Source organism: Melospiza georgiana, chromosome Z (genome assembly GCF_028018845.1).
Source record: "Melospiza georgiana isolate bMelGeo1 chromosome Z, bMelGeo1.pri, whole genome shotgun sequence".
Lineage (NCBI taxonomy): Eukaryota > Metazoa > Chordata > Aves > Passeriformes > Passerellidae > Melospiza > Melospiza georgiana.
The window spans coordinates 82154452-82167527 of NC_080465.1; the positions used below are offsets into that span (position 1 = coordinate 82154452).

The 13076-nt window shown below is 43.5% G+C and overlaps 1 protein-coding gene across 1 annotated transcript; it reads left to right on the forward strand.

The window, feature by feature from the left end:
* The first annotated feature begins 1970 nt into the window (after positions 1-1970).
* SKA1 (spindle and kinetochore associated complex subunit 1) lies at positions 1971-12127 on the forward strand. The gene is made up of 4 exons (XM_058044109.1): positions 1971-2111; positions 6756-6925; positions 10798-10955; positions 11229-12127. The coding sequence occupies exons 1-3, from the start codon at positions 1972-1974 to the stop codon at positions 10944-10946; spliced, it is 459 nt and encodes a 152-aa protein (XP_057900092.1). The 5' UTR covers position 1971; the 3' UTR covers positions 10947-10955; positions 11229-12127.
* Positions 12128-13076: the final 949 nt, after the last annotated feature.

A 13076-nucleotide genomic window follows, 5' to 3' on the forward strand; every position in this document is an offset into this window, starting at 1 on the left:
GTTTGTTGAGATTCAGTTTCTCGTTCCACCAGAGCCAGATTTTGTAAACAAGCATAAATATTTCCTTTTCATGGTTCAGGTCAGTGGTGAACTGTGTCTGTACCACCTCACTGCAGCAGTGCAGGGGCAAAGGAGTGGGTGGGAACACAAAGGAAGAGTGCTTGGATACAGGAATCGTCTAGAAAAGGTTTGTTGCAGTGTGATAGGCAGCAGGTGACTGGAGCGTGGGAGGAATGATGTTTCAAGATGTGAACTTCCTTGGTTCTTGTGTTTATCCTTTCATTCCAAACCCACCTCCACCACCACCACCCTAAATGCTCCCTCCTCTCCTGTCCCTCGAGTTTGCTGACATTCCCTGCTAGCTGCAGGGTGCCAAGATTCCTTCTGTTGTTGTTCAGACGCAAGCAGATGTTCTCCAGATGATGACATCTGCGATCGTTTGGCTGCAGATGTGCTGGTTCAGAAGGGCTCTGCGCGGTGTCCCGCGCGGAGCAGAGCCGCTCCCATCCCCGCGTCAGCGAGCAGGCGGTGTGGGGGCCAGCAGGTGGCACTCACTGTCCTGTCCTGTTCCTCGGGGAGCACGGCAGTGACGCCTCAAATCCTGCCCCTGGGGGGACAGATGGGGCACTGCCCTGCCCTTCACTGCCGTGGGACCCCATCTGCAGCAATGATCTCTTGTGGGACGGTCAGTTCCAAGCAGAGGATTATTTCCTTGTCCAGGTCAGCTCTGTACTGCTTTATGTAATTCTGCTGCACATGACAGTAATGCCCACGTGTTCTGATGACAGTGGATTTGGCCATATGCATCACCTTTGCTGTCCTACTCAGGAGCAGCTGGGTGGGTGGCTGGCAAATCCCTTGGGGCTGGAGGCCCTAAGCTGAGGGTTTAGAGGAAGGATGAATTTATAAAAATAATGTTCTAATAACCAGGAATAAATCAGGAAATTCTTTGACCTTTTGGATCTTGCCTAAAATTTTTTAAGTGTCTGCTAGGTGGTGTAGAATTTCTTTGCTTCAAAAGTTTAATGGATGAGTCAGGCTTCCCAAGATTTGAACCTGTTTCAAAGAGCTATGAAGTATTTCAAATCTGCCTGTGAAGGCTGCAGCTCTGGGCTGTGTTTTATCTGATAAAAAGCCAGGCCTTGCGTTGTGTGAAATATAATGGTACATTGAATTCTGAGCTGTGCCATGCTGCACTTGGACTGCTTCCAGCTCACCTGCTAGCAGCCTCTGTAGCACAGAAAGCAAGAACTGTGCTGAAGTCAGCTGAAGGATATGATTTGAAACAGAGCAGGCTTGCTTTACTGATGTTTCTTTTGTGAAATATCACTAATTGTGTTCATCCAGCCTAACAGGATGGAACTTAGGTCTGTGACTATGCAGTGTAGTGGAATTCTCCTTCCTACTTACCTGCTGTTTGTGTGCTGAATATTCCTTCATTTTACAGTAACACCATGCCAGCTGTGAAATGCAAAGTAGAAACAGAGGCTGCAGAGCTCAGCATGAAGATGAAAGAGAAGAAAGCTGCTAAAGAGAAAAAACCCATTAAAGAGGCAGCATTAATAACCGAAGAAGAGTTTGAAAGTATTCCTGTGTAAGTAAGCGTGGCTTCCCTTGTACCCTGGCATATCAGTTTGGGTGGCACACATAGGCTTGGGAGAGTGACCTCTTGCAGAACTGGGACTGACAGAGATGAAATATTTCATGGGGTGAAACATGACAACAGCTCCAAATGGTTTAAAGGCATTGCTAGCAAACCTGAAAATCTAATTAATTAATTGAGCTCCTCTTTATGATTTGAAACAGAGCAGGCTTGCTTTACTGATGTTTCTTTTGTGAAATATCACTAATTGTGTTCATCCAGCCTAACAGGATGGAACTTAGGTCTGTGACTATGCAGTGTAGTGGAATTCTCCTTCCTACTTACCTGCTGTTTGTGTGCTGAATATTCCTTCATTTTACAGTAACACCATGCCAGCTGTGAAATGCAAAGTAGAAACAGAGGCTGCAGAGCTCAGCATGAAGATGAAAGAGAAGAAAGCTGCTAAAGAGAAAAAACCCATTAAAGAGGCAGCATTAATAACCGAAGAAGAGTTTGAAAGTATTCCTGTGTAAGTAAGCGTGGCTTCCCTTGTACCCTGGCATATCAGTTTGGGTGGCACACATAGGCTTGGGAGAGTGACCTCTTGCAGAACTGGGACTGACAGAGATGAAATATTTCATGAGGTGAAACATGACAACAGCTCCAAATGGTTCAAAGGCATTGCTAGCAAACCTGAAAATCTAATTAATTAATTGGGCTCCTCTTTATGCCGGTATTGGGAAGATGGAAACTGATCAGTCAGAACCCAAACCTCTTATCTCAAAAGTCACTGTAATTGTATGAACAGAGATTTATTAGCTAACAGGTGAATCCTCATCTTGTTTTGAGAACTGCCATTAAAAAAAGAGCCATCATCTCATAACATGGAGGGTTTGTTTACATATAGAAAGAAAAACAGTGATAAATACTGGTTTTGTTTGACCCAAATATTGGTTTCTGGAAACTTCAGGTCTTGACATACCACTCTGTTTTGAGACAGGAAAAGGAATCAGACTTGTTAAAAGCAAAAAACCCACTTTGCACTAAAATTCCCAAATTTCTGGAATAGAAAGCTGTGGGTGTTTTCCCCTAACATCAGGACCTGACTAATGGATATCTTTGTCTGAAGTCTGATATATAGGAATAACTTCTTAAAGAGCATTTGGGCGGCATGGTTAAATGTTCTGCAAGAAGAAGAAATTTCTCTTGATGCCTAAGGCTAAATTGTTATTGAGATTCTTGATTTACTGTGCTCCCTGACGTTACCTGTTTCAGTAAGAAATATGGTTTTGAGTCTGTACTTTACTTAAGGCTTTCCAATAATTTTTTCTATAGCCTTCAAAATTTTCAGGTGAGTAATGCCCATTTTCTTCCTTATCCTGAATATTGAGCTAATAATAAAGGACTTCTTAGAAGAGCATGCACCTGGTATTTTTATTCTGCAGAAGACATCAGGTATTTTGTGGATTTACTCCCTTAGGTAGTTCTCTCCTGATAAAATTATGAGAGGATAAAGCTGGAGCCTGGGAATTTTTAGTCTTTATCTCTGCTGTGGCAAGAAAAATAGACACAGATCGTTCCAGACAAATACTGTTTTAACTCCCCATTAAGGCTATGATCTTCCACATCACAAGACAGGTGGAAGGACATTTGGGGGCATGGTTTAGTGGTGGCCGTGGCCATGCTGGGGGAAAGCTTGGACTCGATGATCTCAGAGGGCTTTTCCCACCTAAAGGCGTTTATGATAACCCTTGAAAGTGGAAGGTTTTCCTCTGCTGTTCATGGGCATGGAGGATGGGGACAGAGGCCAGATGATCCTCTTCCTATCCATTACAGTTTCACAAAACCACAGAATAAGCAGAGTTGGAAGGCACCCCTTGTGAAAATGTTGCAGCTGTGTTGGGAGGTACCCATTACGGAAAGGTTGCAGCTTGGACTGTGCTGGTAGAGCTCTACAAATAATTTTATTCAGATGGGAGAAGCATGTTTGTTCTGTGGAGGAAAATTTACATGAATTTACATAGATCTATTAATCTACCAGTATTTCTGTTGCCTGGCAATGTTGTAGTACAAGATTGAGGGAGTACTTGCAATTTCACATACTGATTGACCAAATCTAAGCAGCAAATACTTGTAATACAAATTCTCTTACACTGATTGTATTCTATTGGAAGAATTAGAATTTGGTTCAGGGCCCATTTCTTCAGGTGAGCACTGGAGGTGGGGGGTGGTCACTGAAAAATGGAGGCTGTTTTCACTTGCTTTATGCTGAACATGAAAGAAAATCTATTCCTAACACCATCAGGCCACTTAAAAGGAACACAGGCTTCAGTGACTTCATAGTCCTAGGACTGGGCAGCTGGCATTTAGCAAAGGTACACACTGTGTTAAGGGGCAGATGTGGAGCACCCTGATCAAACAGAGCACTTTGCACAATAAAAAAACCTGCAAATTATATTACCCTTCAAATCTGTTGCAGGAAGGTGCTTTTTGGAGGAAGATAAAGGACGTTTCACAGTACCTGTCTTTGTTAACTTTGGACTTTGAGGCAGAGGAAAATGTTTGCTTTATTCTGTGTCTAGAATTTTTACTCCTTTCTAAAAATCTTACTGCTGAAAGCATTTTAGATTCTGTGCATTCATTATAACTCTCAAGTCTCAAAAGATGGTGGCTTGGGAGAATACATGGCTATTTTAGCCCAACCGTTTTTGAGAGAGCAGGGGGTGGCCATTACAAGCTTTATCTCTTTTAGAGTGGTATATATGTGTTATATTGATGTTATTCTTTTCTCTGAGGAACATGGCACTGTGCTCTGGTTTTCATACCTATAGAAAAAATGCTTTGAAAAAGGGCTTCTGTGGATTAAAAAAAGAAACTGACTGCATCTTTTTTAGAAGAGTTTTGAATTTTACTGCATTTGGAATAGTGAAGCAGATTTTAAAGGTTTTTTAAATCTAAATCAAATGCCTGAATTTGGAACTTCTCAACTTTGTATTTTTATATTAGCGTACGTACGGACTGAAATAAATGTCAGCATTAACGGGTTTTCCAGCCATGGTTGTGTAGAAACATGAGAGGGCTGTGGGACAGCTGGAGTTTTTATGATCCTTAGTTATGCACAGAATAAAAATTCCATTTGGTTTTGACAGGGTTTAATTTCAGATTAAAGCATCTTGGATGCCTGAGGGCCTCTCAAAGAACATTTGTGTTTCGGTTTAGGCAGCCCAGTCCTGCCTCTCTGTTTCAGTTTCAGGATGAGCTGAGGGGCTGCCTTGCCTTTACTAAGTGTGCTCACTGTCTGTGCGTTGACAGTGGGAGCACAGGAACTCAAATAAAGGTGTTTTATACCTCTGGGCTGAGCCTTCCTCGCTCTGCACGCTCCCCTGTGCAGCAGGGAGGCAAAGAGAGCAATAAACAGCAGTTAATGCAGCAGGCAGAGCCCTGCTGTGGATTACAGGCTGTGCTCCTGCTGTGGCTGCATGTCAGGGGGGGTATTGCTGCTTTATTACTGGGCATTTATAGCTACGGGATGGCTGCGCCTCCAATGCTGAATTCCTGAATTCATCGAGGAAGCAATAAAGTTGAAAGCTGGTTGCAAGTAACTTAGTGGCTACTAAGTTTCAAATTCGGTTTGGAGGCAGAGCAATTGCTTTGAATTCAGTTTTACGCACCTAGCCGGCCTGTCTGCCTGGCAGGGACTGGCTGCTGTTGGAATCTACAGCACTTATTCTGAGTTGGCAATTGCAGAATGCCTGTCTGAATTCTGGTTTGGAATACTGAACTTGTAATTGATTACCTACTTCTGCTTTGAATTCTTTGTGTGCTCCCCAAAGATTGAACTTGTCTGCTCAGATTAAAACGAGGGAGGAACTCGCTGTTCATTGATCTTTTCAGTCTTGCTGTCCTGCAGCTTTGAGCCACCTGCTCTACTGACCTAGAGCATTCATTCTCAGAATGAATTGTAACACTTGTGTAATTCCTCACATCTGCAAACCAATACTGAGCAAAACACAAAACAGCCAGGCTGGGTTTGTTGTAGCAACTGAATGAAGGCCACAGGACAATGCAGATTGCAGGGTTGGCCCAGCCTTTACTGCCATTTTTGGGAGGGGGAAGGAAAGTATTGTTGTATTTAGCTTACTGCTTGTCATTAGAGTCCAGATTTCATTTTTATATAATGGTTTCTCAGTGTGCAGCACAGTTCCTCTTCCTTGAAGGCATGACTTTACATCTATAAATACTGAATAGCCTTACTTGCAAATCTTCCAATGTTCTAGTATTTCCACATCACTTTGTTCTTTATCTTCTGTGCTTCCTGTACCTCTAGGCTGTTATCAACAGACCTTATTCTTCTAGTACTAGTATTATGAACAGCTCTGAGAGTTCAGAAATGGATGCTGGTGGTGCAGAACCTTATCTTCACAGCTCAGTAGGCTCCACAGAAATATACAGAAGGCAACACACAGCTAGCAGCTCATCAAAAAACACCAAATAATCACAGAATCACTGGGTTGGAAGAGACCTTCACGATCATCATGTCCAACCCATACCCTAACACCTCAACTAAACCATGGCACTTAGTGCCACATCAAAAAAAACAAAGCAAAAACCAACCAAACAAACATTAACAAACCAACAAAAAAATTTTAAAAGGGCCCATGGTGGCACAGGGCCGCTGTGCTCCGGCCCTGATCTATGCCCACTGCCGGATTGTTCACTGCCCTGGCCAAACAATAAATGGCTGTAACATCAAACACAGCTCATTGTGGTGATAATGTGAGCCAAGTTGTGCTCCTAGGCAGACATTTCATTTTATGCTGTTTTCTGCAAAGTTGCTTTATTTTTCTGTGTTTAAGTGGCACGCTATAAAAGCAACCTTTATTCCATTTTGAAAAGCTTTTTACAGCTTAAACACTGAATGCATTCTGCTTCCTAATTTAACTTTCTAATATTTTATCTTTCTGGTTTATGTTCTGTCACAGCCTTTTTACCTTCAGGATTGTTAAGCAATGGAGGAAATGAGCAGAATTAACTACTAGATATATTAATTTATACAAAACAGGAGAAACTGCCTCTAACAAGGAATGGCTTCTTCAGTTAAGGCAGATGAAAGAGAAGAATAAACACAGAACTTTGTGACTTTCTGGTTACTGATTCTTATTTTTATTTGTAGGTATTTGAAAGGCCGTATAAAGCATGATGAGATTAATGCAGTTGTTCAAGAGATTAACAAGGCCGTGCTGGGCAAGTACAAGGTCTTGTGTCAGCCTTTGAAGTCTATGACTGCACCAGTCAGAAGCCTCTACCACAGGTTCATGGAAGGAGAAACTAAGGATACAAAAGGTATTTTTTTCCTTGTTAGTACCAAACTCATAACACTTGGATGTTGCAGGAGAAGTATAAAAATACTGGTCTTTTTTTCAGTATTTTTGACTGAAGTTTCCCATAGTGATTGGCTCACTTTTTCCATGTTTTCCTTGAAAAATGTCCCTTTGATGGTGTGTCATGGCAGAAACTCTGAGTGCACAAAGATTTAGTTTGGAATCGCTACAAGTTCTGGAAACTCTTAGTTTGATAACCAAACCATAGAAATGTGTTCTCAGGCGTTAAACTTGGTTGGACATGAATTATTAAAATTTTTTTATGAAGTTGGGAAATCTCACTAATTAATTGTGCTGCAGTGGCTTTGTGGAAGAGGTAAATCTGTCTGATAATCTTAAAAAATTTTCTCCTCTTAAAAGCATAGAGGGAGTGAAAACCAAAATACCTTTCTTTCAATTGAAAAGTTGCACTTACAGGCTAGTTTTCCTAAAAATATGTGCCACAGTAAGTCTCTAACATTAAAATCTCCTTTTTGGCATGCCTTTCCTCTTGAGAACAAGTGCATAATTATTCCTGGAGGCATAGTGCTCGTATCAAGCTTGGAGATGTCCTTAGAATGCCCTCATGTTTCCAAGTTCAGGCAAAAAGAGTGGAGCAAGCTGTCTTCTGTCTCCCATAAAAAGAGCTGTCTCTGTCAGAACCATGGCACCCACCTTCTGTTTTAGCCCTGGACAGAATGCTAGAACTTCTGCCCTGAGCATTCACTGGGCACTCAGGAGTGCCCTGAAGATTACCTGCAACTTTTTCTTCCTTCCTTTGGTTTTGCTGCTCTTCAAGACTGTGGATGTTATAGTATGATGTTAACATCAGTGACTTCTGGGTTCTAAATGCAGCTTTTCTGTAGGGAGGGAATTCTCACCTGATGGACATGCTGGCACTTTGTTCTGAGACCTGTAAGATAAACACAGAATCACAGAATGGTTTGAATGGGAAGTGGCCTTCAATATTAAACCACTTCCACCCCCTGCCATGTGCAGGGACAGCTCCCACTGTCCCAGGCTGCTCCCAGCCCCATCCAGCCTGGCCTGGGGCACTGCCAGGGATCCAGGGGCAGCCACAGCTGCTCTGGGCACCCTGGGCCAGGGCCTGCCCACCCTCCCAGCCAGCAATTCCTAATTCCCAATGTGCCAGAATCTGTGCCTGCCCTCTGGCAGTGGGAGCCATTGCCTGGGTGCTGTCCCTGCCTGCCTTGTCCCCGGGGGCTGTGCAGCTCTCCTGGAGCCCCTGGAGGCCCTGGCAGGGGCTCTGAGGTGTCCCTGGAGCTTCTCTGGTGCAGCTGAACAGCCCCAGCTGGGCCAGGCTGGCTCCAGAGCAGAGGGGCTCCAGCCCTGGCAGCAGCTCCGTGGCCTCCTCTGCACTGGCTGCAGCAGCTCCACGTCCTTCTCATGCTGCAGTCACTGGGCTGGACACAGGACTCCAGATGAGATCTCAGTTACCATACAAAGGTCATTGTTGTAAAGAGCTTTATTAAAATTGATCTAAGCACAGAATGCAGCTAGGTAAATTCATTCTAATGCGGCTAGATAAATTTGTGTGACTGACTTGGTTTGGGCTGTGATGGTTGGCTTCTCTCTAAGCAGGTTTTGCCTCACTTGAACAGAAGCTTATATTAATCTGGATTTCTTAAAATACTGGCTTCATCAATTTAATTTACAGCACATTTTTGGTGTCACTGCTCCTATCCTTAGGACAGTAGTAAAGAGTTTGAGCCCACAGCTGTAGAAGAGAGGCTGAACACTAGAAGGGCCTTCCTGGGCTTGGAGTGCTGCTCAGTCTGCGCTGTGATCCACAGCAGTCTTGGCTGCAGGGAAGAAGCCATTCTAGCAACTTGAGAAAGCTACAGCTGGTCAGAGAATCTTCTGTCAGCTGGGGGCCTTAAGTCTGAAAAACTGAAGTGCTTAATTGCTTTAAGTACCTGAGAGATGGTCTTTGTTTCTTGTTTACCTTGGGAAGCTCAGTTAGGAAACTAGGACATTCAGCATCTGATAGAGCGTGTGTAGTTGTGTGGTAGATGGTTTTGTTTGGGGGTTTTTTTTTTGTGATTAATCATTTAGAAAGCTTAGAGAAAAGTCCTGGCAGGCTGTCAGATGGTTCTTATCTGGCCAGCACAAAATGATTAAATGTCTTTATCCATTGCATTTTTCAGGATGATGTTCCGCTTCCATTGATTTGTTTGTTTAAATCTCTCCTGTGAGTGTCTCTCTGCTTAGGATTCCCACTGCTTCTCAGCCTGGGCTGATTGCCAGCTGACCTCTTCTCTGATTTCAAGATGAGAGAAGATGCTGCCTGGGTTATCAGGGTCACTAACAGCCACTCAGGTGGTTCAGTGAGTTTAGCTGCTTGTTTAGCACATGAACCAAACCACTGCCCTTCACCCAGCTCTGATTTCTTCACAAAAAAGATCCTGCTCTGCTGAATGTTGCCACTCTGGATTGTGAGCAAATATAAGAAGGAATCTTGTTTTATCAGAATTCAGGACGTTCTGATGCTGCCCCAGATGTAACAGACTGTGAAGGCAGCAGGCAGGTTATGCCTGGCTTCCCAACACTGTTCGGGTGTGTTGGTGTCCCTGGAAGTTGTAAATGGTCTCTATTTGAGACCATTTTCTATTTTGAGCAGTAATGCAGTTCTTCTTTCTTTCCTAATAAACAAACTTCCTACTTCTCATCTGTATGTGCATTTGGTGGCGTTACAAGCTCTGAGATTCCAGCAGAGTTCCTCTCCGGGGAAATATCTCTGGATTTTGACAGTTACTGTCTCTGGAAGATTCTACTCCCTGTGAGACAAGTGTGTCACCAACTCTCATGAGAGGCCCAGGCTGTGAGAAAACATGATCTGTTATTTCTCAGCTCTGTTGGAGCAAGATTTTGGGGGGCATTGCACTTACAAACATAATTATTGGAACCTCAGTTCTTTTCTGGCAGCATCAGCTTTCCAGCTTGTATCAGCTATATCCCAGTGAAGCTGGAAGGACTTAACAGGAGGAAGAGATGCTCCATTCTTCCCAAGATGTCACTGCCTCAGTGTTAAGGGTAAAACAAGAAGGGAGAATGCTGTCTTCTTTTTCTAAGCTGAATCACCCCTACCCTTGTGTCCTCCTTCCCATTAGACTTGGAAGCATGATACTACACATAATTCAGGAATCATTTAAGTTGGAAAAGTTTTTTAAGATCACAAATTCCAACAATATGGTGTCAAATGAGCACCATATTCACCATGTTATCCAGGGGTACATTCATGGTTTTTTGAACACTTCCAGGAATGTTAACTCCATCGCTGCCCTAGGCAGCCTGAAATTTAGTGACAATTTGCTTACAGAAGTAGTTAATCAACTACAAGAAGGGGGGAGCTCTCAGCTTTGATGCAGGACTTCCCTGTGCCATTTTCTTGGAGACGCAGGGATGATGTTGCAAGTGATGAGTCTTTTCCTGTGATTTTCTTAAGTAATGATGGATCATTCTTTTCCAAATATGATGCAAGTCAAGGGAATGGTGGGCTGCATAGCTCTGATGCATGCAGGGCTCTGTCCTTATGGCAGGGATCTTGCTCCAGAAAGTGAGTGCCTGCTGGGAGACAGAGCTCATGGAGTGGGGCCTGTGGATGATGCAGAGTGTCTGAACTTCAGGGCAAGGCTGGCAATTCCCCTTCTGATGACAGGTTTTAAAACTAGAACAAAGTTCCCAATATTTAGTGTGAAGCCATCCTAATGACTGTAGAATTATGAATTGTACATTGTGGAATGATGAAGAAGAGGCTGTGCTGTCACTTGTGGAACGCTGAGTGTATCCCACAGCAGAGTCATTTCTGTAACAAAACTGTTGTTCGTTTTCCAGAATTGTTTTTCGTTGTGGAGGATGATATCAAGATGTTCGCTCAGCTGAAATTGGACAAGAGGTTCTACAACATCCTCAGCATCCTGAGGCACTGCAGGAGAGTGAGAGAGATTCGTGGCTCCGGACTCATCCGCTACGTCATCTGCTAACAGCTCCCTGTGCGTGACCTGACACCCTGCCCTGCTCTCCAGCAGGGCCAGACAGACAGGGGTTTTCAGGCATCTACCCTAAATTAGGAGTGGCGTTCAAGTATTTGAGTTTTAATTAAGTTTTAATTTGAGTTTTAATTTGCAAAGTTATGGGAACTATAAACCTGCACCGGGAAGTCAGCTGGGCACATTTTATAGTCAGTAAAGTTCTCTGCAGTTTAACCATGCTCCTTTGGTCCTTTTGTGTTTCTGAGTGTTTTTTTTTCTTTTTTTCTCTTTCAGAGAATTTTTCTCCCATTTGTTGCCGAAGAGAAGAGAACAATGGATATTGGAGACAAAAGATGTGGAAGGAGAGGGGTGGGACTGTGAGGTGGGGAAGCAAAGGTATGCAGTTTGGTACTGTCCTTTAGCCGGGGGCATTTCTCTTAGTAAAGGCAAAGAGGAGCCTGGGCTGGGGGTCAGGGGCTGCGCTTGGGCTTCAGTGCTCTCAGGATTGGAGGGGAGACAGGTGGGGTTTGTGGTTTTGGCTTGTGCTGCGGAGAGAATTCACTGCTCCTGCACTGCACTGCACTGCTACTGTCCTGCACTGCTTCTCCTTGGCTTGAGTGCGCCTTTGCTTGTGGCAGCAGCCATCAAACTGGCACCTTTCCAAGCCCCAGACTCACTGGGAGGGACCCTTCCCATCTGCTGAGCTACCTCAGGACTTTCTTAATCTTTCTTCTTGTGCTAACTGTACTTTTTGGAGTTTTCTACATCACCTGAATAGGAAGATCTGAGGAGATCCGAATACTTCTAGACTGATTGGTGATTCTGTTAGTCTTGTTCTTTTCCACCAGACAGATTTTTTCCTCAGATACTTAGACTGGCCTGAAACAGTTGGGGTTTGAAATGAAAATATTCACATTAATCTGGAAAATTCAGGTCAGACTTGTCCTGTTTTTATTATGGGAGTCTTTATTACAGCTTTTGTTGCTTTCAAATTATTTATTAGCGTATTAAAGTTCAGAGAAGATCTATTGTGATAAATATAAACTCTGCAAGTAACAAAAACTGTTTTGATAGGAAAAGCTGTGTTCCTTTTCTTTCATGAGCCTATATCTGCTGTTATCCTAACATCTCCTCTAAAGTGCCTCCTCTTGTCCTCTGTCAGCATTAACATGAAATTTAATGTGCAAAATATTCTAAATGATATTTGAACTTTGTCAATAAAGAGATTGTGTTGAGTTTCTAGATTCCCTTTGTGTGTGTTGCATTTTGGGGTTTTGCTTTTTGGTCTTTTGCTCTGGACCAAGCTGTGGTCTCTACTCTGCATTTTATTGGAATATATTTGAGGACCCTAGAGATTGTTCTTGGCTTCTGATGGGTATTAAAAAGCAAGATCAGATAGTATACAACTTTACCCTGATTTTGCCCACTCACTGTAAAGTCCTGTCAGGATTTTTTCTCTTCAGATGTCACTGAACAATGTTTTTTTATTTTTATTTCCTTAGTACTTGTTTTGGTCTGGGTAAGCTTGGTTGCTGCATGATTTTTTTTTTTCCCCTCCTTTTCTTGTTTTGTTGTGGGGATTGCAGTTTTTGCTTAATTAGATGTTGGTTAACAGCTTTCGGTCTGTTACTATGGAGTTTTTAATTTTCTGAACTATTTTCCCTCGGGCAGATTCTCACAAATGTGCTCATTATTTTAATTCCCTGTCCTAATGCTGTGTTTTCCTTCTCCCAAGGAGCTCTGCCCATGGATTGTGGTCACCTATTGTGCCCTTCCACTTTTCTTCCTCCAAAAGCTCACTCTGGCCAGGGAGCTGGAAAAGAGCAATTCCCTGGCATCCCTGGTGAGCACCTGTCTCTCTCCTGTCTTGGATGAGCTTTTTGCTGTGTCCAAGGCATTCTGGGGACTAATTCACCTCCAGGAGCTGCCTGGGTCTGGCTATCAGCAAGGAGGTGGCTTTCGGGGCACTAAGGACTTGCAGGCTCAGAGTTGCTGGCAGCTTTAGTATTGGAGAAATCCAGCAAAGTTTGCCAATTTCCAGCTTGGCACCCCACTGTCTGCCAGGGCGAGTGGCAGCAAACTTGCCTTAAAAAGCTGCTGTATTCTGCAGGGTGTGCTCTGACTCCTGCCTGTCCAGTGCTC

Bases quoted from the DNA above. Each gene is read 5' to 3' on its own strand.
- SKA1 (XM_058044109.1), top strand. From the start codon at position 1,972: ATGCCAGCTGTGAAATGCAAAGTAGAAACAGAGGCTGCAGAGCTCAGC. The intron at 2,112-6,755 runs GTAAGTAAGCGT...TTTTATTTGTAG, and splicing joins GAGTTTGAAAGTATTCCTGT to GTATTTGAAAGGCCGTATAA. The intron at 6,926-10,797 runs GTATTTTTTTCC...TTCGTTTTCCAG, and splicing joins AGAAACTAAGGATACAAAAG to AATTGTTTTTCGTTGTGGAG.